The sequence below is a fragment of the Nerophis lumbriciformis genome, linkage group LG10, assembly GCF_033978685.3.
Source record: "Nerophis lumbriciformis linkage group LG10, RoL_Nlum_v2.1, whole genome shotgun sequence".
Lineage (NCBI taxonomy): Eukaryota > Metazoa > Chordata > Actinopteri > Syngnathiformes > Syngnathidae > Nerophis > Nerophis lumbriciformis.
The window spans coordinates 5,633,602-5,653,609 of NC_084557.2; the positions used below are offsets into that span (position 1 = coordinate 5,633,602).

The window sequence follows — 20,008 nt, forward strand, 5'->3', positions numbered from 1 at the left end:
TTCCGCTTGCTCACGTAGGTGACAGCAAGGCATACTTGTTCAACAACCACACAGGTTACACTGACTGTGGCGGTATAAAAAAAAACAACTATAACACTCTTACTAATAATGCGCCACACTGTGAACCCACACCAAACAAGAATGACAAACACATTTCGGGAGAACATCTGCACAGTAACACAACATAAACACAACAGGACAAATACCCAGAATCCCATGCAGCCCTAACTCTTCCGGGATACATTATACACCCCCGCTACCAAACCCCGCCCACCTCAACCGACGCACAGAGGGGGGAGGGGGAGGGGGGTTGATGTGTGAGGGAGCAGGGTTGGGGTGGGGGCGGGGTTTGGTGGTAGCAGGGGTGTATAATATAGCCCGGAAGAGTCAGGGCTGCATGGGATTCTGGGTGTTTGTTCTGTTGTGTTTATGTTGTGTTAAGGTGCAGATGTTCTCCCGAAATGTGTTTGTCATTCTTGTTTGGTTTTGGTTCAAAGTGTGGCGCATTATTAGTAAGAGTGTTAAAGTTGTTTTATATGGTCACCGTCAGTGTAACCTGTGTGGCTGTTGACAAAGTATGCCTTGCTGTCACGTAAGTGTGCAAGCAGAAGATGTATAATGTATAACAAGTGTTGGGCTGGCACACTATTAATACAGATTGTAGAGCGCGCCAAATGTTGTATCATCATGGCACGCCCTTATTATAGCTGTAAGGGTGAAAATCGGTGAATATTAATCCCGCGAGTTTTCTGCGAGAGGCACTGAAATCCGGAAGTCTCACGGGAAAATTGGGGGGTTCAGCAAGTAAGCTGCTGAGCCGCATCAGAGTGATCAAAGAGCCGCATGCGGCTCCGGAGCCGCGGGTTGCCGACCCCTGGTCTAGTCTCTTACGTGAATGAGCTAAATATTATTATTTGATATTTTACGCTATTGTGTTAATAATTTCACACATAAGTCGCTCCCGGGTATAAGTCGCACCCCCGGCCAAACTATGAAAAAAAACTGCGACTTATAGTCCGACAAATAATCTTAAAAAGGTTCACCGACTGTGGAGCTCTAAGATGGTCGGGGAGAGCGTTCCAGAGTCCGGCATCCCATTGTTTGTAGATTTGTCCGGATGGGTTTGAGGAGGTTGGTGTTTGTGGAGCGGAGGTTGTGGGGAGGAGGTTCGGTGGAGACTAGGTCCTTGAGGTAGAAGGGGGCGTTGCCGTAGATGCATTGATGTGTTAGCAGGTTCATCTTGAATTGGGTCCGGGATACAATAGGGAGCCAGTGGAGTGATTTGAGGATAGGTGTGATATGATCACACTCGCACACTCTCATCATTAGTTGATATTAATCCAAAAAAACACAAACTGGCTCATTGAGAACTTTTTTTTAAATTTTTTAGGCCAGACATAGTGAAGCGTGAAGACCATAAAGTGAGGAGGGCTAAATATCGCCTTTTTGGAGTCCTGTCATCTGCCAGGTTGCCAAGCAACAGTGGAGGCCAGGCTTCTGCTAAATGAAGCCAACTGGCTACTGGCTTCACCTTCATATTCAGTCCAGCTGACTTACGCTTTAAAACTCATTTTTCTATAATACCGGATTTTTCTGGACCATAGGGCATACTTGCCAACCCTCCCGGATTTTCCGGGAGACTCCCGAAATTCAGCGCCTCTCCGGAAAACCTCCCGGGACAAATTTTCTCCCGAAAATCTCCTGAAATTCAGGCGGACTCAGGTCCTCCACAATATAAAAAAGCGTACCTGCCCAATGACGTTATAACTGTAGAATGATGGAGGGCGAGTTCTTGGTTTCTTATGTGGGTTTATTGTTAGGCAGTTTCATTAACGTCCCCCCAGCGCGGCAACAACACACAACAACAGCAGTCACTTTTTTGTATACCGTAAAGCAGTTCGTCTGCCGTAAACAGCAATGTTGTGACACTCTTAAACAGGACAATACTGACATCTAGTGCATTTGATGAAAGCACTTTTGTGCGTGCCACACAGCAATGCATCAGAGAGGGTGTTAAGCATGGTTAGAAAAATAGTGACAGTGAATAGATCAAGGATGGACAATTCAACCCTTAACTCAACAATGAGTAGATGAGTGTTATGTGTGTGTATATGTGTAAATAAATGAACACTGAAATTCAAGTATTTATTTTATATACATATATGCATATATATATATATATATATATATATATATATATATATATATATATATATATATATATATATATATATATATATATATAATAAAATAAATATATATATATATATATATCTAGAATTCACTGAATGTCAAGTATTTCTTATATATATATATATATGAAATACTTGACTTGGTGAATTCTAGCTGTAAATATACCCCTCCCCTTTTAGCCATGCCCCCAACCACGCCCCTGTCCCACCCCGACCACGCCCACCCCCACCCCCCTCCCGAAATCGAAGGTCTCAAGGTTGGCAAGTATGCCATAGGGCGCACCAGATTAAAAAGCGCACTGCCGATGAGCGGGTCTAGTCATGTCTATTTTCATACAATTACGGATCATACGGATTATAATGTGTATTAAAAGGGGTCATATCATGAATCCATCTAGCTGTGCGGCTTCATAGCTTACCAAAGTCGTACTAAAAACATTTTGACAGATTTTTGAGCGCCGTGTGTAATGTTCTATATTCTCAATGGAACATTTAAAGTTTTGGTGTTGTTTACTGGCGTCATATTGCAGTCCACACGTATCTCTTATGTGTGACTGCCATCTACTGGTCACACTTGTCATTACACCATGTACCAAATAAAATTGTTTCGAGGTCGGTAAGCACAACCAGAAGTATGCCCTACACTATAAAAATGGGACCCATTACCTCCCTGCTTGACACTCAGCGTCAAGGGCTGGAATTGGGGGGTTAAATCACAGAAAATTATTCCCGAGTGTGGCCACCGCTGCTGCTCACTGCTCCCCTCACCTCCCAGGGGGTGATCAAGGGTGATGGGTCAAATGCAGAGAATAATTTCGCCACACTTAGTGTGTGTGTGTGACAATCATGGGTACTTTAACTTAATTAGTTAGGCGCACCGGGTTATAAGGCGCACTGTCGAGTTTTGAGAAAATTAAAGGATTTTAAGTGCACCTTATAGTACAAAAAATACGGTCCTAAACATCAGTAGGGTCAGGATCTGAAGCATATCCGAGCTGACTTTGGGGTACACCTTGGGCTGGCCACATGTGAGTCACATGGCATGCACACTGTACAAACAACCATTCACGCAATTTAGGGCGCTGGTGTCAAACTCAAGGCCTGCAGGGCCACATCTGGCCCGCCACATCATTTTATGTGGCCCGCGAAAGCCTGGAAATAATGTAATAAAGCACTTCATGTTTCTTCCTAAATGTATGTGTACTTTCAACTTTTGACCTCAATTGCATATACAGTACAGGCCAACAGTTTGGACACACCTTCTCTTTTCATGACTATTTACATTGTAGATTGTCACATCAAAACTATGAATGAACACATGTGGAGTTATGTACTAAAAAAGGTGAAATAACTGAAAACATGTTTCGTATTCGAGTTTCTTCAAAATAGCCACCCTTTGCTCTGAGTACTACTTTGCACACTCCTGGCATTCTCTCCATGAGCTTCAAGAGGTAGTCACCTGAAATGGTTTTCCTACAGTCTCAGAGTTCCCAGAGGTGTTTAGCACGTGTTGGCCCCTTTGCCTAATCCAGGGGTCGGCAACCTTTACCACTCAAAGAGCCATTTCACAAAATAAAGAAAACAATGGGAGCCACAAAACTCTTGAAATTTAAAATGAAATAACACTGCATACAAAGTTTTTTTTTGCTTTGTGGTATGTATAAACCAGGGGTCTCAGACACACGGCCCGCACCTTAATATGAAAATGTAATATTAATACGGCCCGCGAGTTTTATATGAATGGCGCTTGACAGCCCTCCCGATTTTTCCGGGAGACTCCCGAATTTCAGGGCAACTATTCTATCGAATGTCTGCTGATTTTCACCCAAATAACAATAATAAGGGCGTACCGTGATGGCACAGCAATTAGTGCCCTCTACAACCTGTACAAACAGCGCGGGGGTGTATAATGTAGCCCGGAAGAGTTAGGGATGCATGGGATTCTGGGTATTTGTTCTGTTGTGTTTATTTTGTGTTACGGTGAGGATGTTCTCCCGAAATGTGTTTGTCATTCTTGTTTGGTGTGGGTTCACAGTGTGGCACATATTTGTAACAGTGTTAAAGTTGTTTGTACGGCCACCCTCAGTGTGACCTGTATGGCTGTTGACCAAGTATGCCTTGCTGTCACTTACGTGTGCAAGCAGAAGCTGCATGCAACATGTGGCTGGGCTGGCACGCTGGTTGTACAGGTTGTAGAGGGCGCTAAATGCTGTGCCATCACGGCACGCCCTTATTATTGTTGTTTGGGTGAAAATTGGAGAATATTTGCCCCGGGAGATTTCTGGGAGAGGCACTGAAACCCGGAAGTCTCCCAGGAAAATCGGGAGGGTCGGCAAGTATGCAGCTGAGCCGCATCAGAGTGGTCAAAGAGCCGCATGCGGCTCCGGAGCCGCGGGTTGCAGACCCCTGGCCTAATCAGAGCAAAGGGTGGCTATTTTGAAGAAACTAGAATACAAAAACATGTTTTCAGTTATTTCACCTTTTTTTTGTTAAGTACATAACTCCACATGTGTTCATTCATAGTTTTGATGTGACAATCTACAATGTAAATAGTCATGAAAATAAAGAAAACACATTGAATGAGAAGGTGTGTCCAAACCTTTGGCCTGTACTGTATGTGTTCCTTCAATTTTTGACCCCAATTGCATATATTAAAATCTTTAATATTGTCTGACCATACAACCAATATTATAGTATCATATGTTCCCCAATTTGTTTTTGGTCTTTCAATTTGTCGGTAAAAAAAATAAAAAATAAAAATACAAATACAATGCATAGGCAATTGTCTAATAATATTGTGAGGCTTGTATAGAAACTAATTCTACCCTTATGTTTGGACATTCAGGTAACACATGAGCAAGTATTGCATGCAGTCTGCCCTGTGATGAGGTGGCGACTTGTCCAGGGTGTACACCGCCTTCCGCCCGAATGCAGCTGAGATAGGCTCCAGCGGCCCCCCGCGACCCCAAAAGGGACAAGCGGTAGAAAATGGATGGATGGATGCATGCAGTCTTTAAATGCTTTGGTGTTGAATAATACCAGTGGGGGTAAAACAATATGTTCTGATCAAAGTGAGTTTCGTCAGGTTTTCCAAATTTTTAATTGGTTGTTCTTTCTCATTTGTATTTCTGTTTAGTCCAGGGGTGGCCACTACGTCGATAGTGGAGGGTGTGTCAGTCGATCGCCAGCCAGGCATTAAAAAAAATAGACCTAAAAATTACGATCATCAATCTTCACCAAGACGTCACTTTGGTCACTTGATTGACATTCACGGCACCCGAGGGTCTTGTGAGATGACGCTGGCTGCTGCCAGATCATTATTAAGAAAAAACGACCGACAGCAAGGCCAGAAACACTTTTTACTTCAATAGACTCTAAAAACTGACTGCACATTTCCTGTCTTCACAATAAAAGCTCTGTTTCATCCTGCCTGTTCTAACAAAATAAGAGTCTCAGAAAGCTGGCAAGCTAGCAAGCTACTGAGTTTGCCGCCAATGTATTTCTTGTAAAGTGTATAAAAAGGAGTATGGAAGCTGGACAAACAGAAAGCAAGCACTTTCATGTGGTATTGGACAGAAAGGAGGACTTTTTTTCTCCTACATTTGAAAATGTGGACGTTATCATCACTCACTATGTAAAAGCGCTTTCAATCACTAGAGAAAAGCGCTATATAAATATAATTCACTTCACTACTGTCTGATTCCAATCAATGCAAGTCATCACAATCATACCAACTTATATTCTTGTCTGGGTAAGAAAAGTTTCTTTTGCATAATATTGCGAAACAAAATGCCAAATAATATGTCTTACCTTATACACACACCATAATAATACTCCTATGTTGAAGCACAGTACAATCCATCAAGCGGTGTGGCTTCATAGCTTACCAAAGTCCTACTAAAACATTTTGATAGATTTTTGAGCGCTGTGTGTAATGTTCTATATTCTCATGTAACATTTTGGCGTTGTTTACTTGAGTCATGTCGCAGTCTACACATATCTCTTATGTGTGACTTCCATCATATTGCAGTCTACACGTATCTCTTATGTGTGACTGACCATCACATTGCAATCTACACGTATCTCTTATGTGTGACTGACCATCACATTGTAGTCTACACGTAACTCTTATGTGTGACTGCCATCATATTGCAGTCTACACGTATCTTTTATGTGTGACTGCCATCATATTGCAGTCTACACGTATCTCTTATGTGTGACTGACCATCACATTGTAGTCTACACGTAACTCTTATGTGTGACTGCCATCATATTGCAGTCTACACGTATCTCTTTTGTGTGACTGCCATCATATAGCAGTCTACACGTATCTTTTATGTGTAACTGCCATCATATTGCAGTCTACACGTATCTCTTATGTGTGACTGCCATCATATAGCAGTCTACACGTATCTCTTATGTGTGACTGCCATCATATTGCAGTCTACATGTATCTCTTTTGTGTGACTGACCATCACATTGTAGTCCACACGTAACTCTTATGTGTGACTGCCATCATATTGCAGTCTACACGTATCTCTTTTGTGTGACTGCCATCATATAGCAGTCACAATCATACCAACATATATTCTTGTCTTCATGAAAGAAAGGAATGTTAAACATGCTTGTATTATCATTAAACACATTTAACTTGTTAACAAAAACCTCTCTTTCATAAATAAATTAATATGAATGATATATATGAATTGGTCAATTGAAAAGTAGCTTGCCTGCAGAAAAAGTGTGGGCACCCCTGGTTTAGATGCTTTGGTGTTGAATAATACCAGTGGGGGTAAACACATCTGTTCTGATCAAAGTGAGATTCGTCAGGTTTTCCAAATTTCTAATTGGAACTTTAATTGGTTGTTCTTTCTCATTTGTATTTCTGTTTAGTCTGTTGCTGCGAGGTTTGATGAATTCAGCACTCTTTTTCTGTTCTTTCAGAAGAAAATGTAGTCAAAACCAACCTGATAGAAGTGATGAGGCTCTTGATGGAGTCAGATACTGTTCTGGAGTGACCAGCGAGTATAGACCAAGTGGGCGGGTCTTTGGGGTTGAGGACCAGCGACCTGGCCGTTTCAAGGAGGTAAGTGGAGCTATCAAGCATAGAGCGCGCTGAACGGACTATCGGCTCCTGGGATACTGCACCCTGTGGAGAAGGCGAAAGACGAGTGCAACAGTGAAGCTCCGTTGGTATGACAGAGTTGTTCATATTACTTATACTACTGCGGAAGAGATCAAAGGAGCAATCGAACTGAGGCATGAGATTAGAAAGACAGCTTTACAGAGACACAAGAAGAAACACCTTCAGTCTTTATGATCCCAGCCAAAGCCTCCCTCGACAATTAGATTAACAAGATGAAGATTAGGGCAGCAGTGAGGGCGCGAGTGCCGTTAAACACTGCCCTCCAACAGATTACAGCCATAAAGCTTTTAGAGGACTCTGTGAGGACTTTCACGCTCAGTTTGAAAACATAAAAATGTATCTTTGTGATTCGTTTGGAGACGTTACAACAGGGGAGAAGATCCATTCCAATTCTCTGAACATTCATCGCACACACCTTTCTGTATTGTTGGATTTTGAATCTTTTATTTTAAGGGAACAGCTATGGCGTCACATTAGTGCCAAAAATCCGAGCGCATAAAAACTGTTATCGCGCGCTGATTCGCCACTTCGTGCGCGCGACACCCTTTTGCGCGCGCGTGGTGCCTTTTTGCGCGCGCGGTGCCTTTCTGTGCGCGCGTGACGCCTTTCTGCGCACTCTCTGTGTACTCCTGGCATCTCTCCTCGCGCTGTCATGTTTCTTTTTGGCACTTTGGGGGCGGGTATGCTTAGACGGCCCCTTCTTTCTGATTGGTCAGGCGAAAAATGCTGAAAAATGCTCAGAGCCAATCAGAAGTATAGCAGGGCGGGTCATCGTCAATATGTATCAAGATTTACGGAGGAAGAAGTGGATAAAAAAATGTTGCGCGCTGATGAAGGTTATTTCATACCACATAAACACAATACAGGGTAATACAAAATGTGACCCAAATAAATAATAAGACAACAAACACCATAATCACATCTTTCAGCCAGAACTGGTCCACCAGCAATAACATCCAACCATAACATTATTTTATATTTTCACTTCTTCTTGAACATTTGTTTTCTAATTTATGGAATTTCTTTTGATTCAGCCATACAATTTATGGAATAATCTTTGAATTTTGTTTTTAAAATGTTAAAAATAGCTTTTAATAATGTATTCTGAAACAGTTTAAAATAATCAGAGAACTGACTAACACTGACACTACACAACTATGTTGCACAATTAAGTCTTTTTTTTTTTTAAAGCGAAAGAGGTAATTTCAACAGGTACAGCATCATATGTCATATCTACATGTAATAAGATTTGTAACAAGGCAAACTGTTTGTAAATTGGTCGAAAATCAAGCAAGTTATGGTAATTTAATTAGTACATGTACCATTGACATCAATGTAATGATTGAGGCTAGATGTCAGAGGTAAGATGGCTACAACGTTGCTACGCTGGAGAATGATTGGTCATATGAAAAATGCTCAAAGCCAATCAGAAAGGAGGGGCCGTCTAAGCACACACGCCCCCAAAGGCCAAAAAGAAACATGACAGCGCGAGGAGAGATGCCAGGAGTACACAGAGAGCGCGCAGAAAGGCACCGCGCACGCACAGAAAGGCACGGCGCGCGCACAGAAAGGCACCGCGCGCGCACAGAAAGACACCGCGCGCGCGCAAAAAGGCACCACGCGCGCGCAAAAGGGTGTCGCGTGCGCACGAAGTGGAGAATCAGCGCGCGATAACAGTTTTTATGCGCTCGGATTTTTGGCACTAATGTGACGCCATAAACAGCTCTGACATTCTCGGCAGGTCGGATGACATTTTGTAATAGAATGCTGCTGAGAATAGAAGCGCTCATCAAACACGGAGATCCATTTTAGGTCAAAGAGATGTGTGCAGAAACAAGAACTACGTTTAAATAGATGGTTACCTCGTTGCTGATCTGAGCTGGGATGCTGGCAAAATCCGGGTTGTTGGCAAAGGTTGACAAGTTTTCCACAGCCTCCAGGAGGGGGGCGGTAGCAACACGGCACCTGTTTCTGTTCTCTTCCGAAAAATCCCCATCTGAAGCCTAAAAAAGATAGACCAGGTCAACACCAGGTAGCTGCTGCTTGGATGGGTTGAATTTTTTTTAGATACCGTAACAAATTCACACTCAACGTTTTGATCAGTTGGGGAGTTGACCTTGATGGTCTTGACCAAGTTGGCGGTGGTGTTGGCCACCTCTTTGGCCGACTGGACAAACTGTCTACGAGCCACGGGGTTGGAGGTCTTGGAGGAGGCGAGGCGGCAGGCGTTGCACAAAGCTGACGTGTGCTTGGCCACAATGGTGGCTGCAGACAAGACCTGACACGGCAAAGGGCAAGCAAGGAGAGTTGCACACAATTAGGCATTCTGGTGAAGTGTTGGAGGCCATGCTGCGCATTTTCATTACTGTCACACCTGGGTGAAGTCTAGTCTGGTTTCAGGTTGTCTTGTCACTTCTTGTTTTATTTTGAAAAGCTCCTTCTCGTTTCAGATCACTTGCGCTCCCTCGTGTGTCGCTTGTCCTGATTGATTTCACCTGTTCCCCCCATGCTTTCTGTCCTGTGCCAGAGTGTTTGCTATCTTCTTGTGCGTACCTCCAGCGTTTATTTTCCCCAGTCTTCCCGCTGTTATTGTCACGTTTTGTTTAGCCTTTTGCCTCCTCCGGAGAGTTTTGTTTGTAACTTTTTCAGGTAAGGTTAGTATCATAGATTAGATTAGTAGTTGAACCATAGAATAGTTTTGTAGTCTTGTATATTAGTGCCGCTTAGGCCCTGTCTACATTAAGCCGATAAACCAATAACTATTTAGCCTAAGCACCGTGTCAGCCACAATAACCCGTCGTGGTATACTGTATAATAGAAATCAACTGCAATTACTCTTAGTTTGAAGTGACTCATTTTCCAAGCATAAGCAGCAGTCTACCTTTGCACATTTATCATCTGTGTTTGACAATAGAGTTTAGGATGAGTGCACATTTTATGGTTACAATAGTTGACCTCTTATTGCACTTGCAAGATAGTTTCGATAAATGTTACTAGAACGTTGTCTGTAAAGGTTTTATAAATGGCAAAAGTTTGGCACTGAAACAGATTTATATATTTTTTTCTACGGAAGAAACTCAAAATCTGAACAAATTAAAGGTCAACTAATGTTTGATTGTGTTCACTGTATTGTCCCAAGTGCGGATAGAGTTTCTTACCTGCGAGGGACTACTAGTTGGGTCCACTAAGCTCTGACAAGCCATCTGTATCGCTTGGTGGGCTCGTGCAAACTGGATGGGGTCCACCAGTCCCTCATGGCCTGACTGACTATTGGGATCCGACACACCTACAAGATACGAGGCCTGCAGGACACAACAATACAGTGAGACTTGATCAGGTGGACCAACATCCGACCTCATTTTGAATTAGTATGTTTTTTTTTGTGTATGTTGACAAACTATTCATGTCGATGACCCAGATGTGTTCATTGACAATACTTGGACATGCTGAATTGAAGTGTACTGTGCTTGGTGGAAACATGGTTTTACAGACATCAAGAACACATTGTCAGACTTTACATAAAAATCATTTTGCAGAGCAGATAAACAAATAATGTCTACTGTGAACTGATTAATAATAATAATAATAATGAATTACATTTGTAACGCACTTTACATTTGTTAAAATCTCCAAAGTGCTACAAAGAAAAAAGAAAAAAGAAAAAAAAATAGAAAGATAAAATATATAATAGAAAATTAAAATAGAAATGATAAGTGTGACCAGTAGATGGCAGTCACACATAAGAGATATGTGTAGACTGCACTATAACGCCAGTAAACAAATAATGCATTCTAACTGGTAAATAAACGTACCGTATTTTTCGGACTACACTTAAATCCTTTCATTTTCTCAAATATCGACAGTGCGCCTAATGTACGGAATAATTTTGGTTGTGCTTACCGACCAAAAGCTATTTAAAGTTAAAGTACCAATGATTGTCACACACACACACTAGGCGTGGTGAAATTTGTCCTCTGCATTTGACCCATCACCCTTGATCACCCCCTGGGAGGTGAGGGGAGCAGTGAGCAGCAGCGGTGGACACGCCCGGGAATAATTTTTGGTGATTTAACCCCCAATGCCAACCCTTGATGCTGAGTGCCAAGCAGGGAGGTAATGGCTCCCATTTTTATAGTCTTTGGTATGACTCGGCTGGGGTTCGAACTCACAACCTACCGATCTCAGGGCGGACACTATAACCACTAGGCCACTGATGGTGTAATGATAAGTGTGACCAGTAGATGGCAGTCACACATAAGAGATACGTGTAGACTGCACTATGACGCCAGTAAACAAATAATGCATTCTAACTGGTAAATAAACGTACCGTATTTTTCTGACTACACTTAAAATCCTTTCATTTTCTCAAAAATAGACAGTGCGCCTTATAACTCGGTGCGCCTAATGTACGGAATAATTTTGGTTGTGCTTACCGACCAAAAGCTATTTAAAGTTAAAGTTAAAGTACCAATGATTGTCACACACACACACTAGGCGTGGTGAAATTTGTCCTCTGCATTTGACCCATCACCCTTGATCACCCCCTGGGAGGTAAGAGGAGCAGTGAGCAGCAGCGGTGGACACGCCCGGGAATAATTTTTGGTGATTTAACCCCCAATTCCAACCCTTGATTCTGAGTGCCAAGCAGGGAGGTAATGGCTCCCATTTTTATAGTCTTTGGTATGACTCGGCTGGGGTTCGAACTCACAACCTACCGATCTCAGGGCGGACACTATAACCACTAGGCCACTGATGGTGTAATGATAAGTGTGACCAGTAGATGGCAGTCACACATAAGAGATACGTGTAGACTGCACTATGACGCCAGTAAACAAATAATGCATTCTAACTGGTAAATAAACGTACCGTATTTTTCTGACTACACTTAAAATCCTTTCATTTTCTCAAAAATAGACAGTGCGCCTTATAACTCGGTGCGCCTAATGTACGGAATAATTTTGGTTGTGCTTACCGACCAAAAGCTATTTAAAGTTAAAGTTAAAGTACCAATGATTGTCACACACACACACACTAGGTGTGGTGAAATTTGTCCTTTGCATTTGACCCATCACCCTTGATCACCCCCTGGGAGGTGAGGGGAGCATTGAGCATCAGCGGTGGCTGCGCCCGGGAATCATCTTTGGTGATTTAACCCCCAATTCCAACCCTTGATGCTGAGTGCCAAGCAGGGAGGTAATGGCTCCCATTTTTATAGTCTTTGGTATGACTCGGCTGGGGTTTGAACTCACAACCTACCGATCTCAGGGCGGACACTATAACCACTAGGCCACTGATGGTGTAATGATAAGTGTGACCAGTAGATGGCAGTCACACATAAGAGATAGGAGTAAACTGCAATATGATGGCAGTAAACACCAAAACTTTAAATGTTCCATTTAGAATATAGAACATTACACACGGCGCTCAAAAATCTGTCAAAATGTTTTTAGTACGACATTGGTAAGCTATGAAGCCGCACCGCTTGATGGATTTTCAGCGCATTAAACGTACGAGTATTATTATGGTGTGTGTATAAGGACCGTAAAATGGCACCTATTAGCAGACATTATCTGGCGTTTTGTTTTGCAATATTACGCAAAACCAACTTTTCTCTACCTTCTGGTACCTGCTGATCTGTATTTGGGATCTGCATAAGTCCAGAAAATGCGTGCCCTATTCGGAAAATACGGTAACCATTTTTCCATTAAAACTTTAAAAATGTCCAAAAATTATTGCTTGCCGTTTACTTTAACGGTTTTCACCCAGTCAATTTTTTGGGGGATTATTTGCATTCCTGGTGAGGAAAACAGACGTCCGGTGAGCTCACCTGTCCTGCGGCCTCTGTCAGTCCGCAGAGAGCTTTGGACGCCACACCTACACAGTCCGCAAAAGCCACCACGTCACATGTCTTGCAATGCTGAGAGATGCCTGCCATGGACTCTCCAAGTACCTGGCAGGTGGAAACAAAGAACATACCAACAACCCCGTCTTGAATCCCATACCTGATTCTGCATTGAGTACAAAGCAGCGATTCTGAAAGTGTCACCTTTGAATTTTCCATGACGCTCTCGATACAGTCGAAGTAGGACAGTTCGCTGATGGGCTCGCTGGGATTATCTAGAAGCCCTCTGACAGCCTGTACACACACAGATGGTGAGGAATGAAACTGTGCTACAACGACACTTTTATCAGACTCTGAACCAGCACTGTCTAGAACCCTGTTAAAAACTGCCCTTATAATTGACTGTAAAAGGAGTTGAGGGTTAGGGTTAGAGGGTTAGAAGGGTTAGGGTTAGCGAGAGAGGGTTAGGGGTGTTAGGTTTGAGGTTGGGGTTGAGGTTAGGGTTAACCCTAACCCTTTTGGTTTTTGGGTTAGAAGGATAGGGTTAGGGTTAGAGCGTTAGGGTTATAGAGAGTGTTAGGGTTAGGGAGTTAAGGTTAGGGTTAGAGAGCAAGAGGGTTTCTAACCCTTTTGGTGAGGGTTGGGGATAGAGGGCTAAGGTTAGGGTTAGGGCTAGAGGGTGAGAAAGAGCGAAGGTTAGGGATAGAGGGTTATGGTTAGGGTTCAGGGGTTAGGGATACAGGGTTAGGTTAGGGATAGAGGGTTATGGGGTTAAGGTTAGGGTTAGAGAGGGAGGGTTAGGGTTAACCCTAACCCTTTTGGTGAGGGTTAGAAAGAGTGAGGGTTAGGGCTAGAGGGTGAGGGTTAGAAAGAGAGAGGGTTAGGGATAGAGTGTTAGGGTTATAGGGTTAAGGTTAGGGTTAGGGTTAGAGAGTTAGGGATAGAGCGTTAGGGTTAGAGAGAGTGTTAGGGATAGAGGGTTAAGGTTAGGGTTAGAGGGTTAGGGTCAGGGTTGGGTTGAGAGAGAGAGAGGGTTAGGGATATAGGGTTAGGGTCAGAGGGTTAAGGTTAGGGTTAGAGAGAGAGGGTTAGGGTTAACCCTAACCCTTTTGGTGAGGGTTAGAAAGAGTGAGGGTTAGGGCTAGAGGGTGAGGGTTAGAAAGAGAGAGGGTTAGGGATAGAGTGTTAGGGTTATAGGGTTAAGGTTAGGGTTAGGGTTAGAGAGTTAGGGATAGAGCGTTAGGGTTAGAGAGAGTGTTAGAGATAGAGGGTTAAGGTTAGGGTTAGAGGGTTAGGGTCAGGGTTGGGTTGAGAGAGAGAGAGGGTTAGGGATATAGGGTTAGGGTCAGAGGGTTAAGGTTAGGGTTAGAGGGTTAGTGATAGAGCGTTAGGGTTAGAGGGTTAGGTTTTGGTTAGGGTTAGGGAGAGAGGGTTTAGGGATAGAAGGTTAGGGTTAGAGGGTTAAGGTTAGTGTTTGGGTTAGAGGGTTAGGGATAGAGGTTTAGGGTTAAAGAGAGAGAGCATTAGGGATAGAGCGTTTGGGGTAGAGGGTTACGTTTAGGGATAGAGGGTTAGGGAGAGTGTTAAGGTTAGAGGGTTAGGGTTAGAGGGTTTGGGTTAGAAGGTTACGTTTACGGGGTTAAGGTTAGTGTTTGGGTTAGAGGGTTAGGGATAGAGGTTTAGGGTTAAAGAGAGAGAGTGTTAGGGATAGAGCGTTTGGGTTAGAGGGTTACGTTTAGGGTTAGGGTTAGGGATCGAGGGTTAGGGAGAGTGTTAGGGTTAGAGGGTTAGGGTTAGAGGGTTAAGGTTAGGGTTAGGGTTTGGGTCCATTATTGCATCCATCTTAATACTGAATTGAATGCCTCAGTCTCAGTATTTGCCTTGGAAATAATGTAAAAACTGACCAGAAAGAGACGTATGCAAGCAAGGGTTAGGGTTAGAGGTTTAGGGTTAAAGAGAGAGAGGGTTAGGGTTAGAGGGTTAAGGTTATGGTTGGGGTTAGAGGGTTAGGGTTAGCGATAGAGCATTAGGGTTAGGGTTAGAGAGAGTGTTAGAGGGTTAAAGTTAGGGACAGAGGGTTAGGGTTAGAGAGTTAAGGTTAGGGTTAGGCTTAGGGTCCATTATTGCATCCATCTTAATGCTGAATTGAATGTCCCAGTCTCAGTATTTGCCCTTTAAATAATGTAAAAACCGAGCAGAAAGAGACGTAAGCAAGCAAGTCTACCTCCAACTCCCTCAAGGCGTTGTCACACTCCCTTTGTCCTGCAGCCTGCTGTGTGCACAGTGTGATCAGCTGGTTGATACTCTCTGTGACGGCCCTGAAACGCACAAGGCAACCTTTTTACTTCGCACTGCGGCTTCACTCATTCACACGTGCCTTCGGCCGCCCTATTCCAGTGTGCCGGCCCGACCACGGCCATAGGCTAACACGTCGCACGCTAACGGCGGGCACGGTGCAGGAGTGTCAGAATTGTCTCCCCGCTCGAGGTTCAGCCTTGCTGAGCAGAGACAGCTTCCAGCCAAAGCTTCCATCTTCCTAATTAGACAAAGAGAAGTCAGTCAGGCCCAGAGCCCCCCCAGGACCAGCTGCCTGGCTCCCCTCCACGAGGAGGAAGATGACTCCCTGAAGCAACACTAAATGGACAAACTGTATTTTTTCTACAAACTGCTGCAAGTTTAAATTGGGTATAGGAATCAGTCAGGATGATCCGATACAAAACCTGCCTTTACGATCATAGTACCGTAATTTCCGGAACGTAGGGCGCACCGGATTATGAAGCGGACCGCCGATGAATGGTCTATTTTCAAACGTTGTTCATATATAAGGCGCACCGGATTACAAGGCGCATTAAAGGGGTCATATTATTATGATTATTTTCTAAATGTAAAAGACTTCCTTGTGGTCTACATAACATGTAATGTTGGTTCTTTGGTCAAAATGTTGCATAGATGATGTTTTACACATCATCTTCAAGTCACTTTCTGACAGTCTCTTCAGGATGCGCCGTTTTGTGGGCGGTCTTATTTACATGCCTCCACTTCGACAGCGTCTTCTCCCCGTCATCTTTGTTGTAGTGGTGTAGCGTGCAAGGACGGGAGTGGAAGAAGTGTCAAAAGATGGAGCTAACTGTTTTAATGACATTCAGACTTTACTTCAATCAACGGCGGAATTGTGTCCCGTGAAAAACCCTCCGACCGGAACTCTCTAATAACTCATGTTCCTTGGGTGAATAATGTAACTCACTACACCGGTATGTTTTAGCGCTTTCATGGCGAGTTTACTGACAGATATAAGTAAGAACTTTACACTACTTTATATTAGAAATGGCAACAGTGGAGGATGAATGTCCCATAAAAAGAAGAAGCTTATCGACTACGGTGTAGTCCGTGACTGCCATCACGGACTACAAAGGCGGATGCGCACAAATTTTCAGGACTTATGCAGATCCCAAATACACATCAGCAGGTACCAGAAGGTAAGAAAAGTTGCTTTTGCATAATTTTGCGAAACAAAACGCCAGATAATATATCTTACCTTATACACACACACCATAATAATACTCCTATGTTGAAGCGCAGTACAATCCATCAAGCGGTGCGGCTTCATAGCTTACCAAAGTCCTACTAAAACATTTTGATAGATTTTTGAGCGCTGTGTGTAATGTTCTATATTCTCATGTAACATTTTGGCGTTGTTTACTTGAGTCATGTCGCAGTCTACACATATCTCTTATGTGTGACTTCCATCATATTGCAGTCTACACGTATCTCTTATGTGTGACTGACTATCACATTGTAGTCTACACGTAACTCTTATGTGTGACTGCCATCATATTGCAGTCCACAGGTATCTCTTTTGTGTGACTGCCATCATATAGCAGTCTACACGTATCACTTATGTGTGACTGCCATCATATTGCAGTCTACATGTATCTCTTATGTGTGACTGACATCACATTGTAGTTCACACGTAACTCTTATGTGTGAATGCCATCATATTGCAGTCTACACGTATATCTTTTGTGTGACTGCCATCATATAGCAGTCTACACGTATATTTTATGTGTGACTGCCATCATATTGCAGTCTACACGTATCTCTTATGTGTGACTGCCATCATATAGCAGTCTACACGTATCTCTTATGTGTGACCGCCATCATATTGCAGTCTACATGTATCTCTTATGTGTGACTGACCATCACATTGTAGTCTACACGTATCTCTTATGTGTGACTGCCATCATATTGCAGTCTACACGTATCTCTTATGTGTGACTAACCATCACATTGTAGTCTACACGTATCTCTTATGTGTGACTGCCATCATATTGCAGTCTACACGTATCTCTTATGTGTGACTGCCATCATATTGCAGTCCACACGTATCTCTTATGTGCGACTGCCATCATATAGCAGTCTACACGTATCTCTTATGTGTGACTGACCATCACATTGTAGTCTACACGTATCTCTTATGTGTGACTGCCATCATATAGCTGTCTACACGTATCTCTTATGTGTGACTGCCATCATATTGCAGTCTACATGTATCTCTTTTGTGTGACTGCCATCATATAGCGGTCTACACGTATCTCTTATGTGTGACTGCCATCACATTGTAGTTCACACGTAACTCTTATGTGTGAATGCCATCATATTGCAGTCTACACGTATATCTTTTGTGTGACTGCCATCATATAGCAGTCTACACGTATATTTTATGTGTGACTGCCATCATATTGCAGTCTACACGTATCTCTTATGTGTGACTGCCATTATATTGCAGTTTACACGTATCTCTTATGTGTGACTGCCATCATATTGCAGTCTACACGTATCTCTTATGTGTGACTGACCATCACATTGTAGTCTACACGTATCTCTTATGTGTGACTGCCATCACATTGTAGTTCACACGTAACTCTTATGTGTGAATGCCATCATATTGCAGTCTACACGTATATCTTTTGTGTGACTGCCATCATATAGCAGTCTACACGTATATTTTATGTGTGACTGCCATCATATTGCAGTCCACACGTATCTCTTATGTGTGACTGCCATCATATTGCAGTCTACACCTATCGCTTATGTGTGACTGCCATCATATTGCAGTCTACATGTATCTCTTATGTGTGACTGCCATCATATTGCAGTCTACACGTATCTCTTATGCGTGACTGCCATCATATAGCAGTCTACACGTATCTCTTATGTGTGACTGCCATCATATTGCAGTCTACACGTATCTCTTATGTGACTGCCATCATATTGCAGTCCACACGTATCTCTTATGTGTGACTGCCATCATATTGCAGTCTACATGTATCTCTTATGTGTGACTGCCATCATATTGCAGTCCAAACGTATCTCTTATGTGTGACTGCCATCATATTGCAGTCTACATGTATCTCTTATGTGTGACTGACCATCACATTGTAGTCCACACGTAACTCTTTTGTGTGACTGCCATCATATAGCAGTCTACACGTATCTTTAATGTGTGACTGCCATTATATTGCAGTCTACACGAATCTCTTATGTGTGAATGCCATCATATTGCAGTCTACACATATCTCTTATGTGTGACTGCCATCATATTGCAGTCTACATGTATCTCTTATGTGTGACTGCCATCATATTGCAGTCTACATGTATCTCTTGTGTGACTGCCATCACATTGTAGTCCACACGTAACTCTTATGTGTGAATGCCATCATATTGCAGTCTACACGTATCTCTTTTGTGTGACTGCCATCATATAGCAGTCTACACGTATATTTTATGTGTGACTGCCATCATATTGCAGTACACACGTATCTCTAATGTGTGACTGCCATCATATAGCAGTCTACACGTGTCTCTTATGTGTAACTGCCATCATATTGCAGTCTACACGTATCTCTTATGTGTGACTGACCATCACATTGTAGTCTGCATGTATCTCTTATGTGTGACTGCCATCATATTGCAGTCCAAACGTATCTCTTATGTGTGACTGACCATCATATTGCAGTCTACACATATTTCTTATGTGTGACTGACCATCATATTGCAGTCTACACGTATCTCTTATGTGTGACTGACCATCACATTGTAGTCCACACGTAACTCTTATGTGTGAATGCCATCATATTGCAGTCTACACGTATCTCTTTTGTGTGACTGCCATCATATTGCAGTCTACACGTATCTCTTATGTGTGACTGACCATCATATTGCAGTCTACACGTATCTCTTATGTGTGACTGACCATTATATTGCAGTCTACACGTATCTCTTATGTGTGACTGACCATCACATTGTAGTCTACACGTATCTCTTATGTGTGACTGCCATCACATTGCAGTCTACACGTATCTCTTATGTGTGACTAACCATCACATTGTAGTCTACACGTATCTCTTATGTGTGACTTCCATCATATTGCAGTCTACACGTATATTTTATGTGTGACTGCCATCATATTGCAGTCTACACGTATCTCTTATGTGTGACTGCCATCATATTGCAGTCTACACCTATCGCTTATGTGTGACTGCCATCATATTGCAGTCTACATGTATCTCTTATGTGTGACTGCCATCATATTGCAGTCTACACGTATCTCTTATGCGTGACTGACCATCATATTGCAGTATACACGTATCTCTTATGTGTGACTGCCATCATATTGCAGTCTACACGTATCTCTTATGTGACTGCCATCATATTGCAGTCCACACGTATCTCTTATGTGTGACTGACCATCACATTGTAGTCTACACGTATCTCTTGTGTGACTGCCATCATATTGCAGTCCAAACGTATCTCTTATGTGTGACTGCC

The 20,008-nt window shown here is 42.9% G+C and overlaps 1 protein-coding gene across 1 annotated transcript in view; it reads right to left on the reverse strand.

The window, feature by feature from the left end:
• The window catches only part of tln2b (talin 2b), a 415,773-nt gene that overhangs the window by 122,836 nt on the left and 272,929 nt on the right, over window positions 1-20,008 (reverse strand). Inside the window, exons 31-37 of the mRNA XM_072913901.1 lie at window positions 15,405-15,498; window positions 13,385-13,474; window positions 13,166-13,288; window positions 10,497-10,640; window positions 9,431-9,616; window positions 9,201-9,341; window positions 7,160-7,341 (exon numbers count right to left, since the gene is read on the reverse strand). Coding sequence (XP_072770002.1) covers window positions 7,160-7,341; window positions 9,201-9,341; window positions 9,431-9,616; window positions 10,497-10,640; window positions 13,166-13,288; window positions 13,385-13,474; window positions 15,405-15,498 — 960 coding nt within the window. The remainder of the gene's footprint in view (window positions 1-7,159; window positions 7,342-9,200; window positions 9,342-9,430; window positions 9,617-10,496; window positions 10,641-13,165; window positions 13,289-13,384; window positions 13,475-15,404; window positions 15,499-20,008) is intronic.